This window comes from Bombina bombina, chromosome 3, assembly GCF_027579735.1.
Source record: "Bombina bombina isolate aBomBom1 chromosome 3, aBomBom1.pri, whole genome shotgun sequence".
In the NCBI taxonomy this organism is placed as follows: Eukaryota; Metazoa; Chordata; class Amphibia; order Anura; family Bombinatoridae; genus Bombina; species Bombina bombina.
Genome location: NC_069501.1, coordinates 595,572,854 through 595,594,387, shown reverse-complemented (window position 1 = coordinate 595,594,387; position 21,534 = coordinate 595,572,854). Strand labels below are relative to the sequence as shown.

General features: G+C 34.4%; 1 protein-coding gene across 1 annotated transcript in view; it reads left to right on the top strand.

Moving 5' to 3' along the window:
- Positions 1 to 21,534, top strand: part of MYOM3 (myomesin 3) — a 209,580-nt gene that overhangs the window by 34,405 nt on the left and 153,641 nt on the right. Inside the window, exons 3-4 of the mRNA XM_053707175.1 lie at positions 3,180 to 3,339; positions 9,025 to 9,182. Coding sequence (XP_053563150.1) covers positions 3,180 to 3,339; positions 9,025 to 9,182 — 318 coding nt within the window. The remainder of the gene's footprint in view (positions 1 to 3,179; positions 3,340 to 9,024; positions 9,183 to 21,534) is intronic.

The window sequence follows — 21,534 nt, the reverse complement described above, 5'->3', positions numbered from 1 at the left end:
GCCACTAAGCCAATCAGCAGTGGCAGGGTCACTATAATGTCCCTTTAATTTGATTAAAATAGACAACATTTATTTAAAAACCACAAAAAAAAATGAATGAAATTTCATACATTTCAAAGCAATAATAGATTTGTATAAAAGTCAGTAAAAATTATTATTTGAAATAACAAGGTTAGATTGAAAGATTTTTTTCACATCGAACTGTAAGCAAACATTTTGATCTGCAACAAAACTCTAAACACACCCAAGGAACACTTTGTTCCACCTCTTTGCCAGTACTGTGAGACAAATTTTTTTACTAGAAATATTTCTTCCAACAGTGGGCTAGATTACAAGCGCCGCGGTGTGCTAATTTATTACCTCACATAAACGCAAACTGTGCACAAGGTAAAAAATTAGTGCTGTCAGGTTAGCGCTGGTATTACAAGTTGAAAGTAAAATGCGCAAGAGTGAAAGACTCAGGCACGCTAACTTCAGGACTTTGTATATTTCAACCAGGTGTATTGTGTCCCTCCACTTGTAATCTGACCCAGTATTTGCAAATAAAATATAAATCTCCTCTATAAAGTGAGGGTCCTCACATAATTGGTGTACTAGCAATCTACAGACATATATAAAGTAATGTTTTGCCAATGTGGAACGTAGAAACCGGAGAATCCAACTGTCCCACATATTGAAGGGTTGTCATTGTCTGTGCACTCTGCTGCTGTCCCTCCCACAGCTTTCCTTTAACTGTATATGTCCCAGTTTCTAAAATAAAACCAGGGAATACTTAGACTCCACCCATAGCTGTCCCATTTACCTCCATGGTCCATGCCATATCCGACCATTCCTATGGAACAGGACTACAACATCACAACTACACTCTTTCTTGCGATGACTCCACTCACAGAAAACTCAAAGCTCAACCCACAAGTCTCCCTCCCATGGCATAGATCATACTGTCCCAGAAGGCATCTGGGAAATGTTAGGAGGCATGCAGTAATTGTTTAAAGGGACACTAAAGTCAAAATTTAACTTTCATGATTCAGATAGAGCACACAATTTTTTTTATTTTTGTTTTTACAATTCCCAGCCATTATCTAAATATACACAATCTTTCTATATGCACACTTTCTGAGGCACCAGCTCCTGATGAACATGTGCAAGATTCACCAGTATATATACACGTATATGCATTTTGTAATTTGTAGATGATGGTCGCATGATGCTGTGGGAAGGGAGACTTTGCTGTGTAAAAATATTAATATTTTCATATGCATGTGTTTTTCTAATAGGATGTTAAGTATTTTGAATAATTTGATAAAACCTTGCCATCTTGTCATTCACAAGAAAAAACTGTGAGAACTGTAGGGCAGAAATATTTAAATAATTATGCTGGGATTTAAAAAAAATTACATTCGTTCGTTCGAATCGAATTTCGAATGTTTACATAACATTCTAACATTCGATTTCGAATGTTCGGTTTCAAATTTTACGATTACATTCCAAAATATTCTTTTCGAAAAATTCAAATTTAGATTGTAATAGTATTTCTAATGCTTTTTCTTTAAATGTAAAAATCGAATTATGCAATATTCGAATTCGAAAAATTCGAATTTAGATTGTAATAGTATTTCTAATTCTTTTTCTTTAAATGTAATATTCGAATTATGCAATACGTGTATTCGAATTCGAAAAATTCGAATTTAGATTGTAATAGTATTTCTAATGCTTTTTCTTTAAATGTAATATTCGAACTATGCAATATTTGAATTCGAAAAATTCGAATTTAGATTGTAATAGTATTTCTAATGCTTTTTCTTTAAATGTAATATTCGAACTATGCAATATTTGAATTCGAAAAATTCGAATTTAGATTGTAATAGTATTTCTAATGCTTTTTCTTTAAATGTAATATTCGAACTATGCAATATTTGAATTCGAAAAATTCGAATTTAGATTGTAATAGTATTTCTAATGCTTTTTCTTTAAATATAATATTTGAATTATGCAATACGTGTATTCGAATTCGAAAAATTCGAATTTAGATTGTAATAGTATTTCTAATGCTTTTTCTTTAAATGTAATATTCGAATTATGCAATATTCGAATTCAAAAAAATCGAATTTATATTCGAATTCGAAAAATTCGAATTTATATATTTGTAATAGTATTTCTAATGCTTTCTTTAAATGTAATATTCGAATTATGCAATATTCTATATGGAAACATTCGAAATGATATATTTGTATCTATTTATGTATCAATTTACTAGATCCCCGCCCTACCACATGAACTATTGAACTTCTGAATAGTATTTGTTAAATAGAATGTCAAATTCGAAATTTCGAATTTTTGAATTTTTAAGAATATTCGTTCTTATCGACATTCGGATTTTGAATTCGAATTTTGGTAATAACATTCGTTTTACATTCGAACATTTACACATTCGCCCATCCCTAATACACACCTATGGAATGCCCATGTTCAGCCCATTTTATGAAAAACACAACAATTACGCTCTGTATTTTGTACTTATAAGTACAAATGTTTATGTGTTTTTTTGCGCATGCAGTGTACTTAAATTACGATTTACTGTGTGCATATTTAATATGATTTATTCCGATATAATTTACATATAATTTTTGATGAGCAATTTTATTATGTTTTTTGATGCACATTAACAATTCCATTTTTCCTGTGTATTTTTGTGTGAATGGTTAAATTATTTGTTTCGCATTTTATATTACAAATTTAATTGTGCACTATTGTAATGTCTGCATCTCCTTCCCATAAGAAAATGCAGTATACGCCCCTTAGTGAAATAACATGTTTTCAGGGTAAAAAGCAACTTTATATACTTTCCCCAGGGAAATAGGACTGGCAAACATTCTTATATAATCTCCCCAGCCCAGAGACCTTTAGATAATCAGCCCCTAAGTGCTTTTGAATTGTCTATTAATTATGCATTTTTTGATTATGCTATTCTACATTGCTTAGTGGTGCATTTTATCCCACACATTGTGAATTGTACTGATTATGTCCCTTCAGTGATTCAGATATTTGTGCATTTTGTACAAAATTCTATAAATGGAGTAACAAGTCAGACAATTTACGAACAACTTAATTTGTTTGTTTTTTTATTATTAACTTGCATAAATACTATAAATTTCAAAACATTTTAAATGTAATTGCAGGGAATCAAGAGCAATATGTGATTTCCGAGAACTGAGGCTGGAGACCAGAGGGCAGAAAGGAGCAGCCTACGGGAATGACATGGAAAAGATGGAAATTGATGTGTTAAGGGCTTGCCGATCCTTGCGTGTAAGGGTTGATCGCAAGGCCCTGCATAGAAAAGTAAGAAAACAGTATAACATTATCTATGCTATCACTAAAAGCTCATGCTTATTGCAGCAGAATAATGTTGACTTGCTCCATCTGTTTTATATTCACATTTTCCTATTCTAGCTGATAATAGTAATATTAAAAATATCCATTCAATAAAGATATTTGTAGACCTCCCAGCTATCTCTATTTGAGAGGGACAATCTCTAATTTTGAGCTCTGTTCTGCTGTCCCTCTAGCCGTATGTCCCTATTTGCAGAAACTTCTTAGCCACACCCATAAACTGCCCAGACACGCCCACAATTCCAAAGCATGCAATTTTAACCAACTTTGCAATTTACATCTATTACAAAATGTGCTTTGTTTTCTTGGTATCCATTGTTGAATTCTAAACCTAGCTTGGGAATATGAACGTTTTTTTTCCTTCTCAAATTCCCAGATATATTATTCTAAACACTTTCTAGTAAATCTTGTGCATAGAGACACTTAAATAATGTTACAATTCTTAATAAAAAATAGCCATTTCTGTAATGATTGCAAGCTCTCCGCTCAGATGAGATGATTTAAACAGATCCTTCCGCACTGCGAGATCCCTAGTGAAATTTTTAAAAGGCAGAGTTTGCTTTTTTCTACTCCAAGGAGAGTTCCCTGCATTTCTGTATGTGAAGGTGAGACAAGCACAGTGAAATATAGCCCTGCATGACATGATAGTTCCGCTGCATTTACACTTTTTGCTTTGTATTCTATATTACATTACACTTCATATTACATTTTATTACATTTAAACTTTGCACGTTCTATTTTGTATTTTATTTTGATACAGCAGTGTATTTTAGAATTGGGATATTACAAATTCTGATTATGCTTTCACAGTTTCCGTGTAACTAACAAATTAGGATCATACTTTGTATATGTATGTGAATCTTTTAAAAATGACATTGCACTTTGCTTTTCTTTTAATTAAAATAAAACTGAAAAACAGTCATCTTAAATTTCCCAGAGAGCTTAATTATTTTCTATGGGCCAGGTTATAAAACATTCTCTAGTTTGGAAAGAAATTATCATGCAGACTTCACAGGGGCTGAACTTACTTAATTTTTTAAGAAAAATGGCAGAACCTGGAAGTCCCAGAGAGATGAGAGATGCCTTCCATAGAAAGTAATGAAGCTCTCTGGGATACAACATTTTATATAGGAGAGAGAATGTAATTGGAGGTCACCTGGGGCTAATATTAAAGCTCAGTTTCAATCAATTACAAATTAAACTGAAATGTTTTCACTACAATGTAACTTGTGTTTGTCTATATTTTTGTATATATTCATTTTCTGTTAGTTAAAATAAGTGTATTGCGAATTTTGAGCAAACTTCATCTGCATACAGCTGGCGAGATACCTTAGTGAGACCCACTTGCTTAAAATGCTTACATAATTTCAAAAGATTTGCAAGAGAGATTCAGACATACCCTGGGAATTTCCCTGTTTAGCCCAGGTTACTGCCCTTCCCCTCCCACTTTCTGAAACTGTCAGTTTTAGTTTAAAGAGAAGCAAATACAAAGTGCAATTTAATTTGGAAAAGATACACATAAATATACAAAGTATGATCCTAATTTGTTAAACGCAAAAACAGTTTTTTGGCCCGCAATAGTGCGGGTACACCACCAGCAGCAAGACTACATGCTATTATTTATAACCTCCCTCCCTCCTACAGGCTTCCTGTTATAGCGCTGTGTCACTGCTGGCGGCAAGAGCTGCTCTATCAAAAACACAAGTCCCATTAACGACCACAACATACCCTGTATGTCGCTGGTCCTTATGGGTTTTTTGCCCCGTAATAGTTTGGGTCTTGCCACGCGCTATTATATCCTCCCTCCCTCCTGCAGGTCTCTTGTTATAGCGTGGACTCGGCGCTAGCGGCAAGAGCTTTACTATTAAAAACACATGTCCCATTAAAAGACCAGCGAAATACAGGGTGTATCACTGGCCATTAAGATGTTAACAAAGGATACCAAGAGAACTAAGCAAATTTGATAATAGAAGTAAATTGGAAAGGTATTTAAAATGTAATGTTCTATCGATACATTTAAGTTTAATTTTGACATGCATCTAGTACATTCTTGGGTCAATGTTTTATTGACCAGGAATTGCTCATGTTCTGTTGACTCCGGTAAGACCCTAATGCTGTGTGCTGCTGTCTGAATTATACATAATCAAGAAAAAAAGGAAAGGACCCCTTGCTCCATAAAACACAAAATCTTTATTCTTGTCCTTAATATTGGATAGCAATTCTTCCAATTAAATACAGAGAGAATAGCGCAGCACACAGGCTTACGCGTTTCGGCAAGCAGCAGTAGTCTTAGCCTAATGTGTACGTTATTCTGGGTTCTTAAAAAGTCTCATTGGTTATCAGATTGCGCTAAACCTTTTTCTAATGCCTTGTTAGAGGTAATGTAAGACACCTGACAGATTACTAGTCTCTGTGACAGCTACAGAAATATATAGAACAGAGTAATTCATTTATGGTATGAATAAAACGAAACCTTAAACAAATACAAGTCAATTACGGTAACAAGTCTAGTAATACAAACTCTCCATTGCTAGATAGCCAACCGCTGTAAACTGTTCAAATATATAACATGGGTTAGTAAAATACAAATTTAACTGTCTACACAATGTCTGTGACAGTCTAGATAATTCTATAGATTCATAGTTAAAGATAGGAGTGAAACTCAATGTGCACATTTAATGTGCAAACGGTATATACATTTGTCATATCTTAAGGTCTTACAATGTTGTACTCTTCCTCTTTATAAGAACTAAATTCAAAGGTTTTTCGAAGTTATATTTATGTTTACTGTGTATTCTATCCTGATATCTTGTTTATATGTAATAATTTATAATGTACATATCCAAATATTAGATAGGTCTCATTATAAGACTATCAATGGAAACCTTATTGTAATACTGGTTTTAAAAATGATATCATATTTTTCCATCATGTTTTTCCACAAAGTGGCGTACTAAAGGGGTAGTAGATTTACCACGAGTGATGGTTGAGATATGTTCTCGAATCCGAGACTTGATATCTCTCGAAGTGAGTCCAATATATTGGACCCCACATGTTTCACATCTCAACATATAAAGAACCTGAGATGACATACAATTCATACAGGTTCTGATTTGAAATACCTCTCCAGTTATATGGGATGTGAAAGTCTTTGTTTTTTCCAAGAATTCACATGGCCGACACTTTTTGTGGCCACAGCCTTACATGCCTCTAGTACTCATCCATGTGCTAGTACTTGACTGTTCATTTTTGAGAGCTGTGGGGGAGAGCATATAGCCCAATGTTGGACATATCCTGGAAGTGCATTAAACCCCTTCCTTTACCAAATCCATTAATTTATCGTCTACTGACAGAATTGGAAAGTGTTTCCGAATTATGTCAGCAATCTGGGGAAATTGTGTACTGTAACTAGTTATAAAGTTAACACCTTTGAAGGTTTTATTGGATTGTGATTTTTTTTGCTAGCAATGAAGCTCTCTGATGGCTGCCTACTTGGTTCCTTGCTTTTTTTGTTAATTGTTTTTCGGGAGTAACCCCTTTCTTTGAGTCTATTTTCCAGATCTTTTGCTTCACGGCAGTAGACATCATATTGCAAGCAATTTCTCCTTAATCGGATAAATTCTCCTTTTGCCACTGCAGCCGATGTGTGATCTGAATGACAACTCTTGCCGTGAAGCAATGAGTTACAGAAATCCCCAATTCCAGTCTGGGGACCATCCCATATGAACATCAATGTACCTCCCGTATGAATAAATATTTCTTTTGAATGGGTTTCTATCTCCAAAGATGTGGAAGAATTCCCATCAACCTAAAAATAGGTTGGCGTATGATGGGGCAAATTTTGCCCCCATCGCTGTTCCATATCTCTTGAGATAGAACACCCCCTGGAACTCAAAGAAATTGTGAGTTAACAGAAATAATATACTTTTGAAACTCTCCTGAATACTCTGTAAGATGTCTAAGGAAAAAGGAAATAGCTTTCAGGCCCTCCTCATTAAGAATGGAGGAGTAAAGGGATACAGCATCAACTATCACCCAGATATTAGTATCTTTCCACTCAAATTTCTCCATTAAATTAAGAACGTGTTTAGTGTCTTTAATATATGAGGGTAAAGAGACAACAAGAGGTTGGAGTATAGTATCCAACCATTGAGATAAGTGTTCCAGTAATGAGCCTATTCCGCTCACTATTGGACGACCCTGTATTTGATTTAGAGTTTTGTGAACCTTTGGTAGGTGATGGAACAGGGGTATTCTTGGATTCTCCACATTAAGATTTTCTGCTGTTTAAGCATCAAGAAACCCATGTTCCATACCGTCATCCAAAATTTAGAACAACTGCTGTCTAAAATTATTTCTAGGGTCCCTAGATAACACAGTGTAATTGTCAGTATTAGAAATTTGTCGCTGTGCTTCTTCTATATAGGTGAGTTTGTTTAAAATAACTACTGTGCCCCCTTTATCTGCATACTTTATTACAATATTGGGGTCTTCCTGTAGTTGTTTAAGGGCTACCTTCTCTTTCCTATTTAAATTATGTCTTGTAGAAACTTCCACAGACTTTAGGTCAATAAGATCTTTCTTTATTCGATTGAAGAAAGTTTCTATTATCCCCCCTCTACTGTGTATGGGATAAAACCTGGATGTTGGTTTAAGAGAGATACCCCTATTATTGACTCCCTCTTCATCAGGATTATCAAATTGTGATTCACAGTCTTCTCGGAAGGTCAGGGCAGTGTAGTCAAAATCAGTTGTTCCTGTATCATCATTATGTTGTTGTTGTTCAATGTCTTTCTGACCATGGAAATGTTTCCTTAAGGTTATATGTCTTATCAGATGATTCACGTCCACTATGGTCTGGAAGACATTAAAATCTGTGGTGGACACAAAAGAAAGACCATAATTAAGAACCTTGAATTGTTCTTCAGTTAGTTCTTTATTTGATAGGTTTATTACATTTCCTACTTGTACTTGCTTTGTCCCCTCGACCCTCTTAACTGGTACTTCTCCTGTGGTTTCTGATTCTCCATAGGAACTGACATTAGTCCTGTATCCAATGGAAAAACCTGATCTAGGTCAGTTACTGCTGCCCCCTGTATGGTGGCCCTGGAAGTGTACTTGGTGCCCCCTTGTTTATGATGTTGATTTTTATTATCTTTTGGTCTAACTACTTGTGAATACTCAACTATGGTGTTCACTGTAGTATTTTTCATAATACCTGTGTGTATAGTTCCCATATCTTCATTTCCTGATTACTTTTTATCTGAGGAATATTCTCCCTCAGTCCCTGAAAAAGACACTGACTTACTCACTATCTTGCCTGCCTGGCCTTTCTTATTGTTTTTATTTATACATTACCAAAAAAGATTTTGATTTCTGATAATGAGGTAGAAAATAAGTATAAAAGCAAATGCATATCTTAGTCAGCTTTGAAAATCACACTTTTTATAGGGGTGCTGGGTCTGCTATCAGATATATCATAATATATTTGATATTTACCCCTTGATGCCACAATATTATTTCTCAAAGGCATATTATGGTAATATTGTGAAGAATGTATTAACATAGAAATTGTAGAACACATGTCTGTAAATAAATAACAGTTTGTTAACCATGATGTTTTATATTGTTCAGGCTGAAGAAAAAGCCAGACAGATGAAAGAATTTAAAGAGCTATGTGCAAGACGTGCACCTATGTTTTGGATACCACTAAGAGCACATTGTGTGTGGGAGAGGATGGGGGTCACACTAGCCTGTACTGTGATGGGAAATCCAAAGCCAGAAGTACAATGGTAAGATGCTAGATATTCACATAATCATACCACTTACAACATATGTTACTGTAGCAAATATATTGTTTTATATTGAGTGTTCTCTCGACTGCACTCCATTTCCAAAGAACCACTTTAATTGGCAGTATAACTGTTTGCTTGATTAGTAGAGGGCTGAAAATTCCTAATATATTACTTACCCACTTTTGGCCAGTATAACATATCAGTGTAATTTTACAGATTCACTTATGACCAGAACTCTGAGATTTCTTTTTTCAGATTAATTATGGCCAGTAAACAATGACAGTGTTATGTTATTTTATAGATTCTCTTATGACCAAAGATCATGGCAGCATCATATTATACATTCTCTTATGGACCAATTGAACATTGCAGTGTTATATTACAGATTCCCTTATGGCCAACAGAACATGGCATTATCATATTACATATTCACTTACGGGCCAGTAGAACATTGCAGTGTTATATTACAGATTCTTGTATAGCCATTAGAACATGGCAGCATCATATTACAGATTCTCCTGTAGCCAGTAGAACATATCAGAGTCATTTTACAAATTTACATATGACTAGTAAAAGCATTATATTTCATATTCCATTATGGCCAATATAACATATCAGATTCATACTCATATTACAGATTTACTTGTGGCCAACTGGCCAATATAACTTGAAAGTGTCATATTACAGATTCACTTATGGCCAGTAGAACATGGCAGTGTCATATTACAGTTTTAATTATGACCAGTAGAACATGGCAAAAATGGATAGCATACATAAAAAGAGAAAGTTTCCATCTGAATAGCACACACTTTTACCAATGAATCAGGGATTAAGCCAAAGAGGTAGATAAATCACCATAAAATAAAAATAACTTTAACTAAAAATAGGTTTAACAATATATATGTAATAAAACACAATGATTAAAACAATTATATCCACATTCCAAATGTATGGAGCCCCATGTTCTGCATGTTCTCTTGAATCACCATAAATACAATTTAAAGACAAATCAAAACAAATCTCCCGCTGCATGTTAATTGTGCTGTTCAGTCTGAGTATAAAAAGATTCCTAGTCAATTATTACTATGATTTGAGGAACTCCCAAAATGTGGGGCATTCGATTGGACTTACATATGTCTCTCAGACTGACAAAAAATACAACTGCCATATTTATGCCTTCTGATTTACAAAGTAATCATGAATATATCTCTATCACAAAATATAATATAACACAATATTTAAACAAGGAGTCACAAAAAGAGTACTGGGGCTCCAGGATGTGAACCATGGTGCCCTATTTTTTCTTAAAGGCCTGCAACACACACACACACACACTATATGGCCATAAGTATATTCAAACCTTACCATCAAACATAAATGAGCTTGTTAAACATCCCTTTCAAAAACTATGGGCATCAGAAGTAAGTTGTTCCCCCCCCCCCCCCTTGCAGCTATAAAAGCTACAACTCTTTTGGGACGGCTTTCCAATAGCTTTTGGAGTGTGTCTTCCAGAATTTGTGCCTATCCATAAAAATAAGCATTTCTTAGGTCAGGAACTGAATTTGAACCAGAATATCTGGCTTGCTGGCATTCCAATTCTTCCCAAAGGTGTTCAATGAGGTTGAGCTTAGGGCTCTGTGCAGGCCACTAGAGTTCGTTCACACCAAACTAGTTAAATATCTTCATTGGCCTCACTTTGGGAACAGGGACACAGTCATGTTGGAACAGGAACAGGAAAGCAAGCTTTTGCCATAAAGTTGGAAGAACCCTTATATGCATACAAGGTTTGGATTTCAGAGTAATTTGGATTTTGGAACATTTGACTCTGTAAAATGAGACAGTTGGGAACCAAGTGTAAACAAAAATATCTTGTGTCATTTGGGCAATATTTACATGTCATAAAACAGCTTATACATGCAACCTAAAGGTAGTTTTATATCCTTTCTAATACTTTTGTATACATAGTGCCATCAATACAGTACTGTAATCAGAAATGTTATAGTTGTTGTTTTAAATAAATATACACTAGCATTTTGGAACACAAAATCGAAACCATAGACACAGGGACCCCAATGATCAAAAGTTCCACGAGGCGGTGAGAAATTCAAAAGGGATCTGAGGCTTTTCTATTGGCTGATTTAAAGTTAAATTGGAAAATCAGCCAATAAAAATATGGGGGAACCTAGCATTTAAGCTTCAGTGTGCTGCTGTTTAAAGCATGGAGAAACATCAGATGGAAGAGGATGAAGGATCAGATGGAAGAAAAGAAGAGGACAGCCCCAGAGGACTAACGCCTTGGATGAAAACCGAAGAGGAGTGCCACCATGGACACGCCGCTGTCCCCCACTAAGGGCCCGTATTCAAGTAGGTGAGTAAAAGATTTTAGGGACTAGCTGTAGTTTTTTTTAAAGTTACATCACTTATGCCATTTCAGGACATTTTTTAGGATAGGGTTTTTTTTTTTTAAATCTCAGGATTATTTTAGGATAGGGTTATTTTATTTTAGGATTTTTTTAGGATAGTGTTTTTTCAATTTTAGGATTTTTTTAGTATAGGTTTTTTTTTTTTTTTTTTTAAATAGGCAAAATAGCTATATCACTTATGCCCTTTTAAGGGCCTTTTTTATGATAGATTTTTTAATCTTAAGATTTTTTAGGATATGTTTTTTTTTTCTAAAAAAAACAAAATAGCTGAATCACATATGTTCTTCTTAGGGTAGTTTTTTTTTAGGGGGTTGGGGTGCTACTTTGGTATTAATATAGTTTTTTTATGCAAAAGAGCTGTGATTACTTCAACTAGGACACTGGCTGACAAATGCCCTTTTCAGGGCAATTTTTAGAGTTAATTTTAGTTTCAGTATAGGGTTTTATTAGGGGTGAGACTTTTTTTAAGGGGACTTTAGTTTTAGGATAGGGCTTTTACCAGTAGTGTTTTTTATTTTTGATTACGGGGTTAAGTAGTACATACAGAGAGAAGCTCACTCACAGGAACGAGCAACAAGCTCAATAACATTGTTAGCCTGTTTCATGGTGATTTACCACCTGGGTGCAGGGTCTTTTAGCCCAGTAATGCTTTCCTTAAGTATATCAGTCTCATCCCGCCTATTACAGTCAGTCCAGAGCCGAAATACCAGGCAATTCCTCTCTGAACAAGGAACGCAACAACCCCAGATGATCATTTCGGCCTTTATTGGGCCTCATCAGTGAGGTGTAGCCATATTCCTCTAAACACACTGAGCAAGGAGTCCACGTCTGCTTGCCCCCTTTTTTTTTAATACAATGTTATTGAGACGGTTGTTCGTTCCTGTGAGTGTGCTTCTTTCTGTGTGTATTAAGTCTCCCTAAGGGAAAAAGGTGCAACAAGACGTGGACTCCTTGGTTAGTGTACTTAGAGGAATATGGCTACACCTCACTGATGAGGTCCAATGAAGGTAGAAATGAATGTCTAGGGTTGCCTGGTATTTTGGTGAAAGTTTTATTCTGTGAAAAACATTACTGGGCCAAAAATAGCACCCTGGTGGTAAATTGCCATAGAACAGGCTAACAATGTTATTGAGCAGGTTGTTTGTTCCTGTGAGTGTGCTACTCTCTGTGTGTATTAAGTCTCCCTAAGGGGGTTAAGTAGTGTAAGGGCACTTTGCAATGGTGATTGTAGCAGTTAGGAGGTAGTTTGTGATGAGGTATATGGTGGATTAGAGGTTAATAGTGTGGCAGGGTAGTTTGTGATGGGGGTGTTGAGGTTAGTGGATTAATAGTATAAAGGGTTAATAGCGATGTGGGTTATGGCAGATTAGTGGTTAATAGTGTAGCAGGGTTAGGTTACACTGGGGGTGAGGGTGCATAAGGGGTTAATAGTTTAGAGGTGCATTTATGTATATACAATTTTTTTATAAGCATTTACCTGTATGATGCATATTATAAGTATTGTATTGACTTTAAACAGCCTTTTTTTGCTTTTTCTTCTTTTTTTTAATAATATTTATTTTGCATTATATAAATGTGTTATAAAAGTCAGTAACCAAAACTTTACATTTTTACATAACTGCATTTTTTTTACTTTGCAATGTTAAACAGTATGCAGTTATGTAAAACTATAAAGTCGCTGCTACTGGCTTTTATAGCATATATATATATATATATATATAAATATATTATTGTTTTTAAAAAAAACATTAAAAAAACAGCTGTTTAAAATTAATACAATTCTTAAAAAACATAATATTGTATTATACAATAGGATAGATATACATAAAAACATTGTATATACATGTATCAGCATAGCTCCTATAGTTTAACTAGGTTATAATTTGTTGTTTGTTTGTCTTTATTAGTAAGGTAGATCGCAGACATAATGTAGATATAGGCATTCGGTCGTAGTCTGCTGGGCGTTCCATAGGAGTAACCTGCATTTTGCTTGGGAAATATTGCCAGTAGTGCAATATATTCCAAGCGCTGCCCTGCAGGTTAGGTACAGGTGTTCAGTCATATTTGTCTTGCCACCTTTTCAGTGTCAAGATTTCAAGTGTTAGGCATGTAGTGTAGCTACTTTTTAATTATTTGAAGTGTTCCTACACAGAAACCTCTTTTTGTTTTAGCAAATGCACTGTCTGTGCTGTGCAGGAAGACTTTAAATACAGTCCCCCTTCTAATATTGAAGATGAGTGTCAATATGTGCGGTCTTTTGCTGAAGCCGTGATCCCTATTATTTTCTATGGGAGACACATCGCCACTCGTCAGCACAGTATGGTTCATCCCACTTTTTATATATATATATATATATATATATATATATATATATATATATATATATATATATACACTGTATATATATATATATATATATATATATACACTGTATATATATATATATATATATATATATATATATATATATATATATATATATATATATGTATATATATCACAAATGTCTCTAGCTCACAACTTTCTTTCTTTTCAGAAACATTTATTGTCCAACGTTTCGGCCATAATTTGGACCTTTGTCAAGGTAACATACAAGGTAACATACAAACACAATGTGCAAACATTTATACCTTACAGGTTAATTAAACCACACCCATATTCCAGGTGCATTACATCCCTGCCATCTAGTGGAAGACAATATATACTGCAAATATTTTTACTTCATCAGATAAACTTTCTGTAATTGCTTCCTTCATTTTTCTTACTAGAAAAGACAAGATGCAATAAAAATAAATCTATAGTGCAACAAACGTATGTAAATTACTATTTACATTAAACCCACATCCTAATTATCCTTGGTGAACTAAAAAGATGTACCAATACATATTTTTTCAGAGAAAATATGCAAGGGATAGGTAGGTATTTAAACCTCTGGGGCATACCTATTTATACCTTGCATGTTTTCTCTGAGAAAAATATGTATTGGTACATCTTTTTGATAAAGGCCCAAATTAGGGCCGAAACATTGGACAATAAATGTCTCTGAAAAGAAAGAAAGGAGTCATTTGTGAAATATTGAAATATTGAAATTGAAAATTTCTGACTAGCTCTGAAGAATCTTTGAAAGTGTGCAGACCATATCTGTATATATATATATATATATATATATATATATATATATATATTATATAAAATATACTATGGCTATTTTATCCAGTACCGCCTCCAGTCCTAAGTATATAATTTTTGGGATTGGTAAAAATAATAGCTTGCATATTACAGAATTTCTCTTTATTTATAGATAAAAGTGGATATCTAATATCTTGATAAAAAAAACAAAGGCCTAGTTTCCATTGCTGTGTAAACTAGTGGTTACATAAATCGTCTATAGACCTCAATGGAGATGAAACTGGTTATCACCAGTTTAGACAGTTAACAATAGTGATGAAAACTTGGCCAAAGTGTTTCACAAAGTAATATATGAGAAATATTCTTAAAATTTCACATGATAATTCATATTCTTTCATAATATTTATTTAGACTATCATGGTAATTAAATAACAAGAAATACAGGTATGCATTAACTAAATACTAATATGACAGTTTACACACACCCATTTAACTAGAAATCCATCACTACTGCGTTTAGCAATTTACCAACTGAAGCAAATTATTAGAACACTTTGGACTAGATTACAACTGCTGCGGTAAATATTTTTTTTGAGTTAGCAAAAACATCGCTGTAGTTAAGCCATTTGTATTACAAGTTTAAAAAAAAATCTAGTGGTAACCCGAAAAGCGCAAATATCCTAAACGGAGTTTTCACGTGCATGTATTCCCCTATAGAAATCAATGGAGACAAAAAAGTGGAAAAAAACTAACACCCTACTTGTGCAAATGACCTCGAATTTTCGCATTCCTCATAGAAGTAAATGAAGAAAAAAAGTAAACAAAACACCCTACCTTAAGCCCCTAGCCTAATAACCCCTAAACTGCCATCCCCCCACATCACAAAGTACCTAAATAAAATATTAACCCCTAAACCGCAATCCCCCCACATCGCAAACACTAAGTTAAACTATTAAACCTAAACCTCATCCCCTCACATTGCAAGGTACCTAAATAAAATATTAATCCCTAAACCGCCATCCCACCACAACGCAAAGTTATAAACTAACATCTAAACCCTTAACCTAACTCCCTCTAACTTAACTCAAATGAAATACCCCTAAATTAACTAAAAAATCCTAACTACCTTAAAAAAAACAACTTACCTGTAAAAATAAATAAAAACCTAATCTTAACTTTAAAAATAAAAACCTAAGATTACACAAATAAAAAAACCTAACATTACAAAAAATAAAAAAAAATAACATTACAAAAATAAATAAATCAACATTACAGAAAATAAAAATAAAATTACCAAAAATATAAAACGTAATCCTATTCTAAAGCGATCAGCTCATTTACTTAAACCCCCACAACCCCTCTAAGATTATAACCCCCACTCCATCCCACCCCAAAAAATAAAAAAAAAACTAACTAAAATAAACTAAATTACCCATTGCCCTGAAAATGGCATTTGAATGGGCATTGCACTTGCAATGGCATCTAGCTCTTTTGCTGCCCAAAAAAATAAAAACCCTAATCTATAAAACTCACCCCCCCAAAAAAAAATAACACTAACCCCAAGGTTGGTTCTCACCGATGATTATGGACAGCGCTCCATCTTCATCCAGGCGGTGCTCCATTTTCATCCATCTTCATCGCAGATCCCTCTTCTAACTTCATCCTGTGGCAGCAGTGGTGGTGGGTGACGTTGGTACCCCTCTTCAGATCAGTGACAGGGAGCTCCTCTTCATGCGGTCTCCAGCCGCACACTGAATAGTGAATGCAAAGAACCCCTTTTATATAGGGGGTACCCTATCATTCCTATTGGCTGATTTTAATATTTTCTATTGGCTGATTTGTGCACAATGTTATCTATATGGGAGTGTGCACAAGTTTATCTATATGGCACACATGAACTATCACTGTCTGGCTGTGAACAGTTAATAAAATGCACTGAGATAAGCGGTGGCCTGCAGGGACTTAGAAGCAGGCAGAGATTTAGAGGTTGGCTGTGCAAAGCTGGGGAATGAGTGGTAAAGGTGTTATCTATATTTTTAAAGAATAAAGAAAATCAAGTAGACTATCCCTTTAAGTGTTATTAGCCTTCTATAATTCTATATAGGTTACCTTGATTTGACCTCTTAATTTGCCGCATGATCTAAATGATAATCAATTCAGTTGCCACTAAATTTGCTTGGGGTGAGGTAGAAAGGAAATACTAGATAAAATGATGTGTTCAAAGCAAAGAGTAGCTTTTGAATTATATACATAAATAAATTAAAGTTATATTTGTTATTTAAATATAAAAGAAATACTTGCAAACTTTTTTATTCATAAAGTATATAACATAATTTTTCCTAGGCTATTAAAAGACTGTTATTGTATCATATCTCTAATGCTGAGGCCTGTTAGTGACAGTTATTAATGAGCTACTAGAATTACAACCTCACTGTATTTATTGTCCCTTTAAACTTTGTATTAATATGTGTTTGACCAAAAACCTACAAACTTCAGCATGGAGTATTACTCATCTTTCCAAACTGTCTTATAATTGAAACTATTTGAAAGTGGGTGCATTATTAAAAAAAGTTATATACCTCTGATTTTCCAACCTATATACATACTTGCTACTACAATATAATGCCAGATTAAAGTGCTCTTTTCAAACAACCTGCCTTGTTTTGGAATGACTGTAATCATTCTGTGCCAGTATTACCGCCGGAGAATTTAGGGAATCAATTGTATAAAATAATACAGAATTATATTATAATGAAGCGGGGAGCTTAGAAAGATTTTACATATAGCACCATTTGAAAATTAATAAATAAATCAAAGGGACACTTTGCAGCTGAGCACTCAAGTAAGGAGTATTGACCAAACCCACAAATTATTTTCATAGCTCCACACCAAAAGGCCCACTGTAAATTGCACACAACATAACCAAAAATATTAAATATTATATTATTGTATCTAATATGTAAACTAATGGTCTACTACTTTGGTAATATCACTTCCAGTTCTATTATTCATCTCCACAGTGCTCAGTCTGTTCAAGCGCCACCCACAGGAGTAGAACACTTGGCCAGTGTGCTGGGCTTATTTACTCTTGGTGTAAGCTGTGGGAGACATAGATGTCAAAATATGTAAACAAATATATACATATGACCAACAAAGACCTCATGTCTGACATCCACACCAATCCTGTACCTAATGGCAAAATTTAACAAAGTGGGACATTTCCTGCACATTTATTACTGACCATGATCATGACCATTGGCCTGGGGGCCAAAATCTGTGACTGTCTAAAAAAGATCAGGGCAGATGGCAAGTGAACATTTAGAAAGTATGGCCTCTATCATACATTATGCATAAGACAGAAGAACAAGAGGTGTTCGTTTTGTGCGCATAATATATACAGTAGTATATTTTATTTTATGTTCATAACCTTTATCCCAAATTCAGTACTAGTCTTTACTTTGTTGGCAAGTACTTCAGAAATATTTGTAAACAATTTTATATTTAAAGGTGTCACCTTAATTAATTATTCTGCAGCAGAATGTAAATGAGGCTTATAAATATAATAGTCACTGTCAGCAACTTTACAAAACAAAGGATGATTAATGGATATTCCACCCTGATTATGTTTGAGATCAGTATTACTAGTGTGCAACCCTATTCGTGGGTGCCAATGGCATTGCTAGCTGTTTAGTACAGCAATTGTTCTACTGAGTTATAGTAAAGCACACAACTGCCTTCTGTTCCTCCATATCTATAAAATACATAGGGACATTTAAAAAACAAAAACAAATGATATGTAGACAAAAATGTCTTAGAATAGCTGTCATTTGTCACTGATCTTCAAAACTAACATCAAACTGACACTTTATGTCAAGAAAATAGTACAAATAGCATCAAAAGCACACAAAATAATTCAATTAACCCTATGCTAATGTTTGTTGTCAAAATCTCTTCCTGACTGAGATCCTTCAAAACTTGAGCTGTCATTCACAGACTATACAAGCAATTGTTTTACAAAGCTAAATTTACTAAGAGAAATTGAGATAGTATACTAAGGTCGATGTTTATTAAAGGGACACTGAACCCAATTTTTTTCTTTTGTGATTCAGATAGAGCATGCAATTTTAAGCAACTTTCTAATTTACTCCTATCATCAAATTTTCTTCATTCTCTTGGTATCTTTATTTGAAAAGCAAGAATGTAAGTTTAGATGTTGACCCATTTTTGGTAAACAACCAGGGTTGTTCTTGCTGATTGGTGGATAAATTCACCCACAAATAAAAAAAAATGCTGTCCGGAGAACTGAACCAAAAATTAGCTTAGATGCCTTCTTTTTAAAATAAAGATAGCAAGAGAACGAATTAAAAGGGATAATAGGAGTAAATTAGAAAGTTGCTTAAAATGGCATTCTCTATCTGAATCACAAAAGAAAAAAAAAATGGATTCAGTGTCTCTTTAAGCTGTTTGCTCAGGTCTCATGTAAAGGTACACTCACAAATCATAACTCAGACACTGACACTGTCTTCTCCACAGAAAATAACCTCTTTTTTTTTAGTTTCTAAATTGACAGGCCTGCATGGTTTGTCAGTAACTTAAAGGGACAGTAAAGTAAACATTAAAACATCCATGATTTAGAAGGAAATTGCAATTTTTTTTTTTTAATTTTTTTTTAAATCAAAGATTTTTATTGAGGCAATACAAGAAAAAGAAAGGACATGAACATAATTTCCATTTTGTGTCAATTTGGGAAATTTTGCATACAAGACATTGTTTATCCATTGGACAATGAAACCTTAACATAGAAGATAATAAAGAAATCGTAATTCAAATATTATATGTGTATCTCAACAAAAGAACATAATGAATGTAAAGGACATTGTATGCAAGTACAAAATCAAATACATATAATCAAGCATTACCTCTTTTTTCCTTTTGTTTCCTATATAAACGCATAAGAAAGTGATAGAATTTAAACAACCCAAAAAACTTATACTTCTTATAGAGTGATATGTTAATTATGAGATAAGTGTATTTATTATCTAATAATTTACAAATTATATGGAGTCATAACAAGTTGCTCCTACTGGATGTACGTAAATGGAGGGTAAAGTGCCTCATTTTCTTTGTAGATAGAAGCTCAGAGCAACTTATGACAGAAAGATATCAACTGCGGATAAATACCGCTTATTTGTCCACCTAAAGCAAGGGTGGACAGTAGCTAAAGGTGAGGGTGGGGGGCGGAGCCATAAGTTATGTTGGGTGAGCCTCTCTCCTGGGGAAATGTCAGCTGTAGACGATGTGGGAAAAAGGAAAAGGGGTATGACCCGCAGGCAACCAGTACTGGCAGGAAAGGAAGGAGAGGGGCCCAGCAGTTAGTAGAGAAGTAGGGAGGGGGAGGAGGGCGGCATGTACTTCTAGTTGCAGTTTGCGTATCTTACGGAGAATATGCTGATCAGTGCTGAGTCCAGGTGTGTAAATATCTTGGGCCTTATTATAGATTGAGAGGAAAAGTGGAAATTATGGCTCAGAAGGTTACTCTAGTGTACTCATGTACTCTTTTGTTATAGCATATGTGAGGCTGACAACTAACTCTATGTAGTAGCACAGAAACTACAGCATAGTAAATGGGGGAGCACAAAAATATATGATGTGAAGTGGAGTTTAATGTAAACACATAGGTTAGACAGAGAGTCTATGAAACATCTAGGAGCCCCAACAAGATTCAAGTATAAAAATATGTGCTCTCCTTGTGGAGCCTAGTACTAATATGTAGTAAGCAAACTACTCCTGCAATGTAAGGGGGCGTTGGTGCGAGCCTACTAGGAGCATAACAATGAAGAAACTATATGTATATATGCATATATACACTCATATATATGAATAAACTATATGTATATATGCATATATACACCCATACACATGAATCTCTTGGAAAAACAGTTTTCTATGTGTATTATAAGTGCCTAGGCGCAAAAGAGAGGACTATTGTGGAGTAGTAGAAGTATGTGGGGAAGGCTAGTAGGCTCTTGGGCCCAAATGAGTGTGAATATGTATAACCATAATCATGTAGGGTGTGGTGTGTGACTAAGATAAATCATTATCAAGTGGATGCTCAAATATCTGTATAAACAGTGTGTCATAGTAACTGATGTCGTGTAATTATAACAGAAAAAAAAACTAGTATATACTTTCTCACAATGCCCAATAGACACGGATGAAATGTCAGCCCAAGTATGAAATAGTATATATAAATTCTTGAATGTGAGCCTAGGGAATAGGAGGATATATATTAGCATAGGCAAGGGGGAAGAGCCTCTCTACACTTGAAAGTAAATGTTAGAGTTTGGAATACTGACACCTATTTTAGCAGCTAGATAAAAACATTAATATGAAAAGTTAAGTACAAAACATTAGTTATTGACAACTTTCACCTTAAGCAAATATACAAACTAAATCAACACATTAAATAAGGTGTACAAGAGAGAGAAACAATGGCTGAACATTAGGTGCTCTGCTGACCAAATATATGCGTAAACCTCAATTCAGGAAACATACATAGTGACAAGTGAATCTTACAACTGAAATGGCTACAACAGCTACAGAGAGTGTAAGCAGAGAAATAAAAACTATGGGTAAAACATTTGCCTTAATAAACTGCACAGTCTGATAATTGTGGACCTGCCTGTTTCTCTATCCCCATCACTAAGCAAAATCTAGCTGGCTTATGTAACAGTCCCTCAACTGGAGGCAATGAAAACTTGAGCAGAGTACATGAAAAAAGCTGCTGGGTAATATGT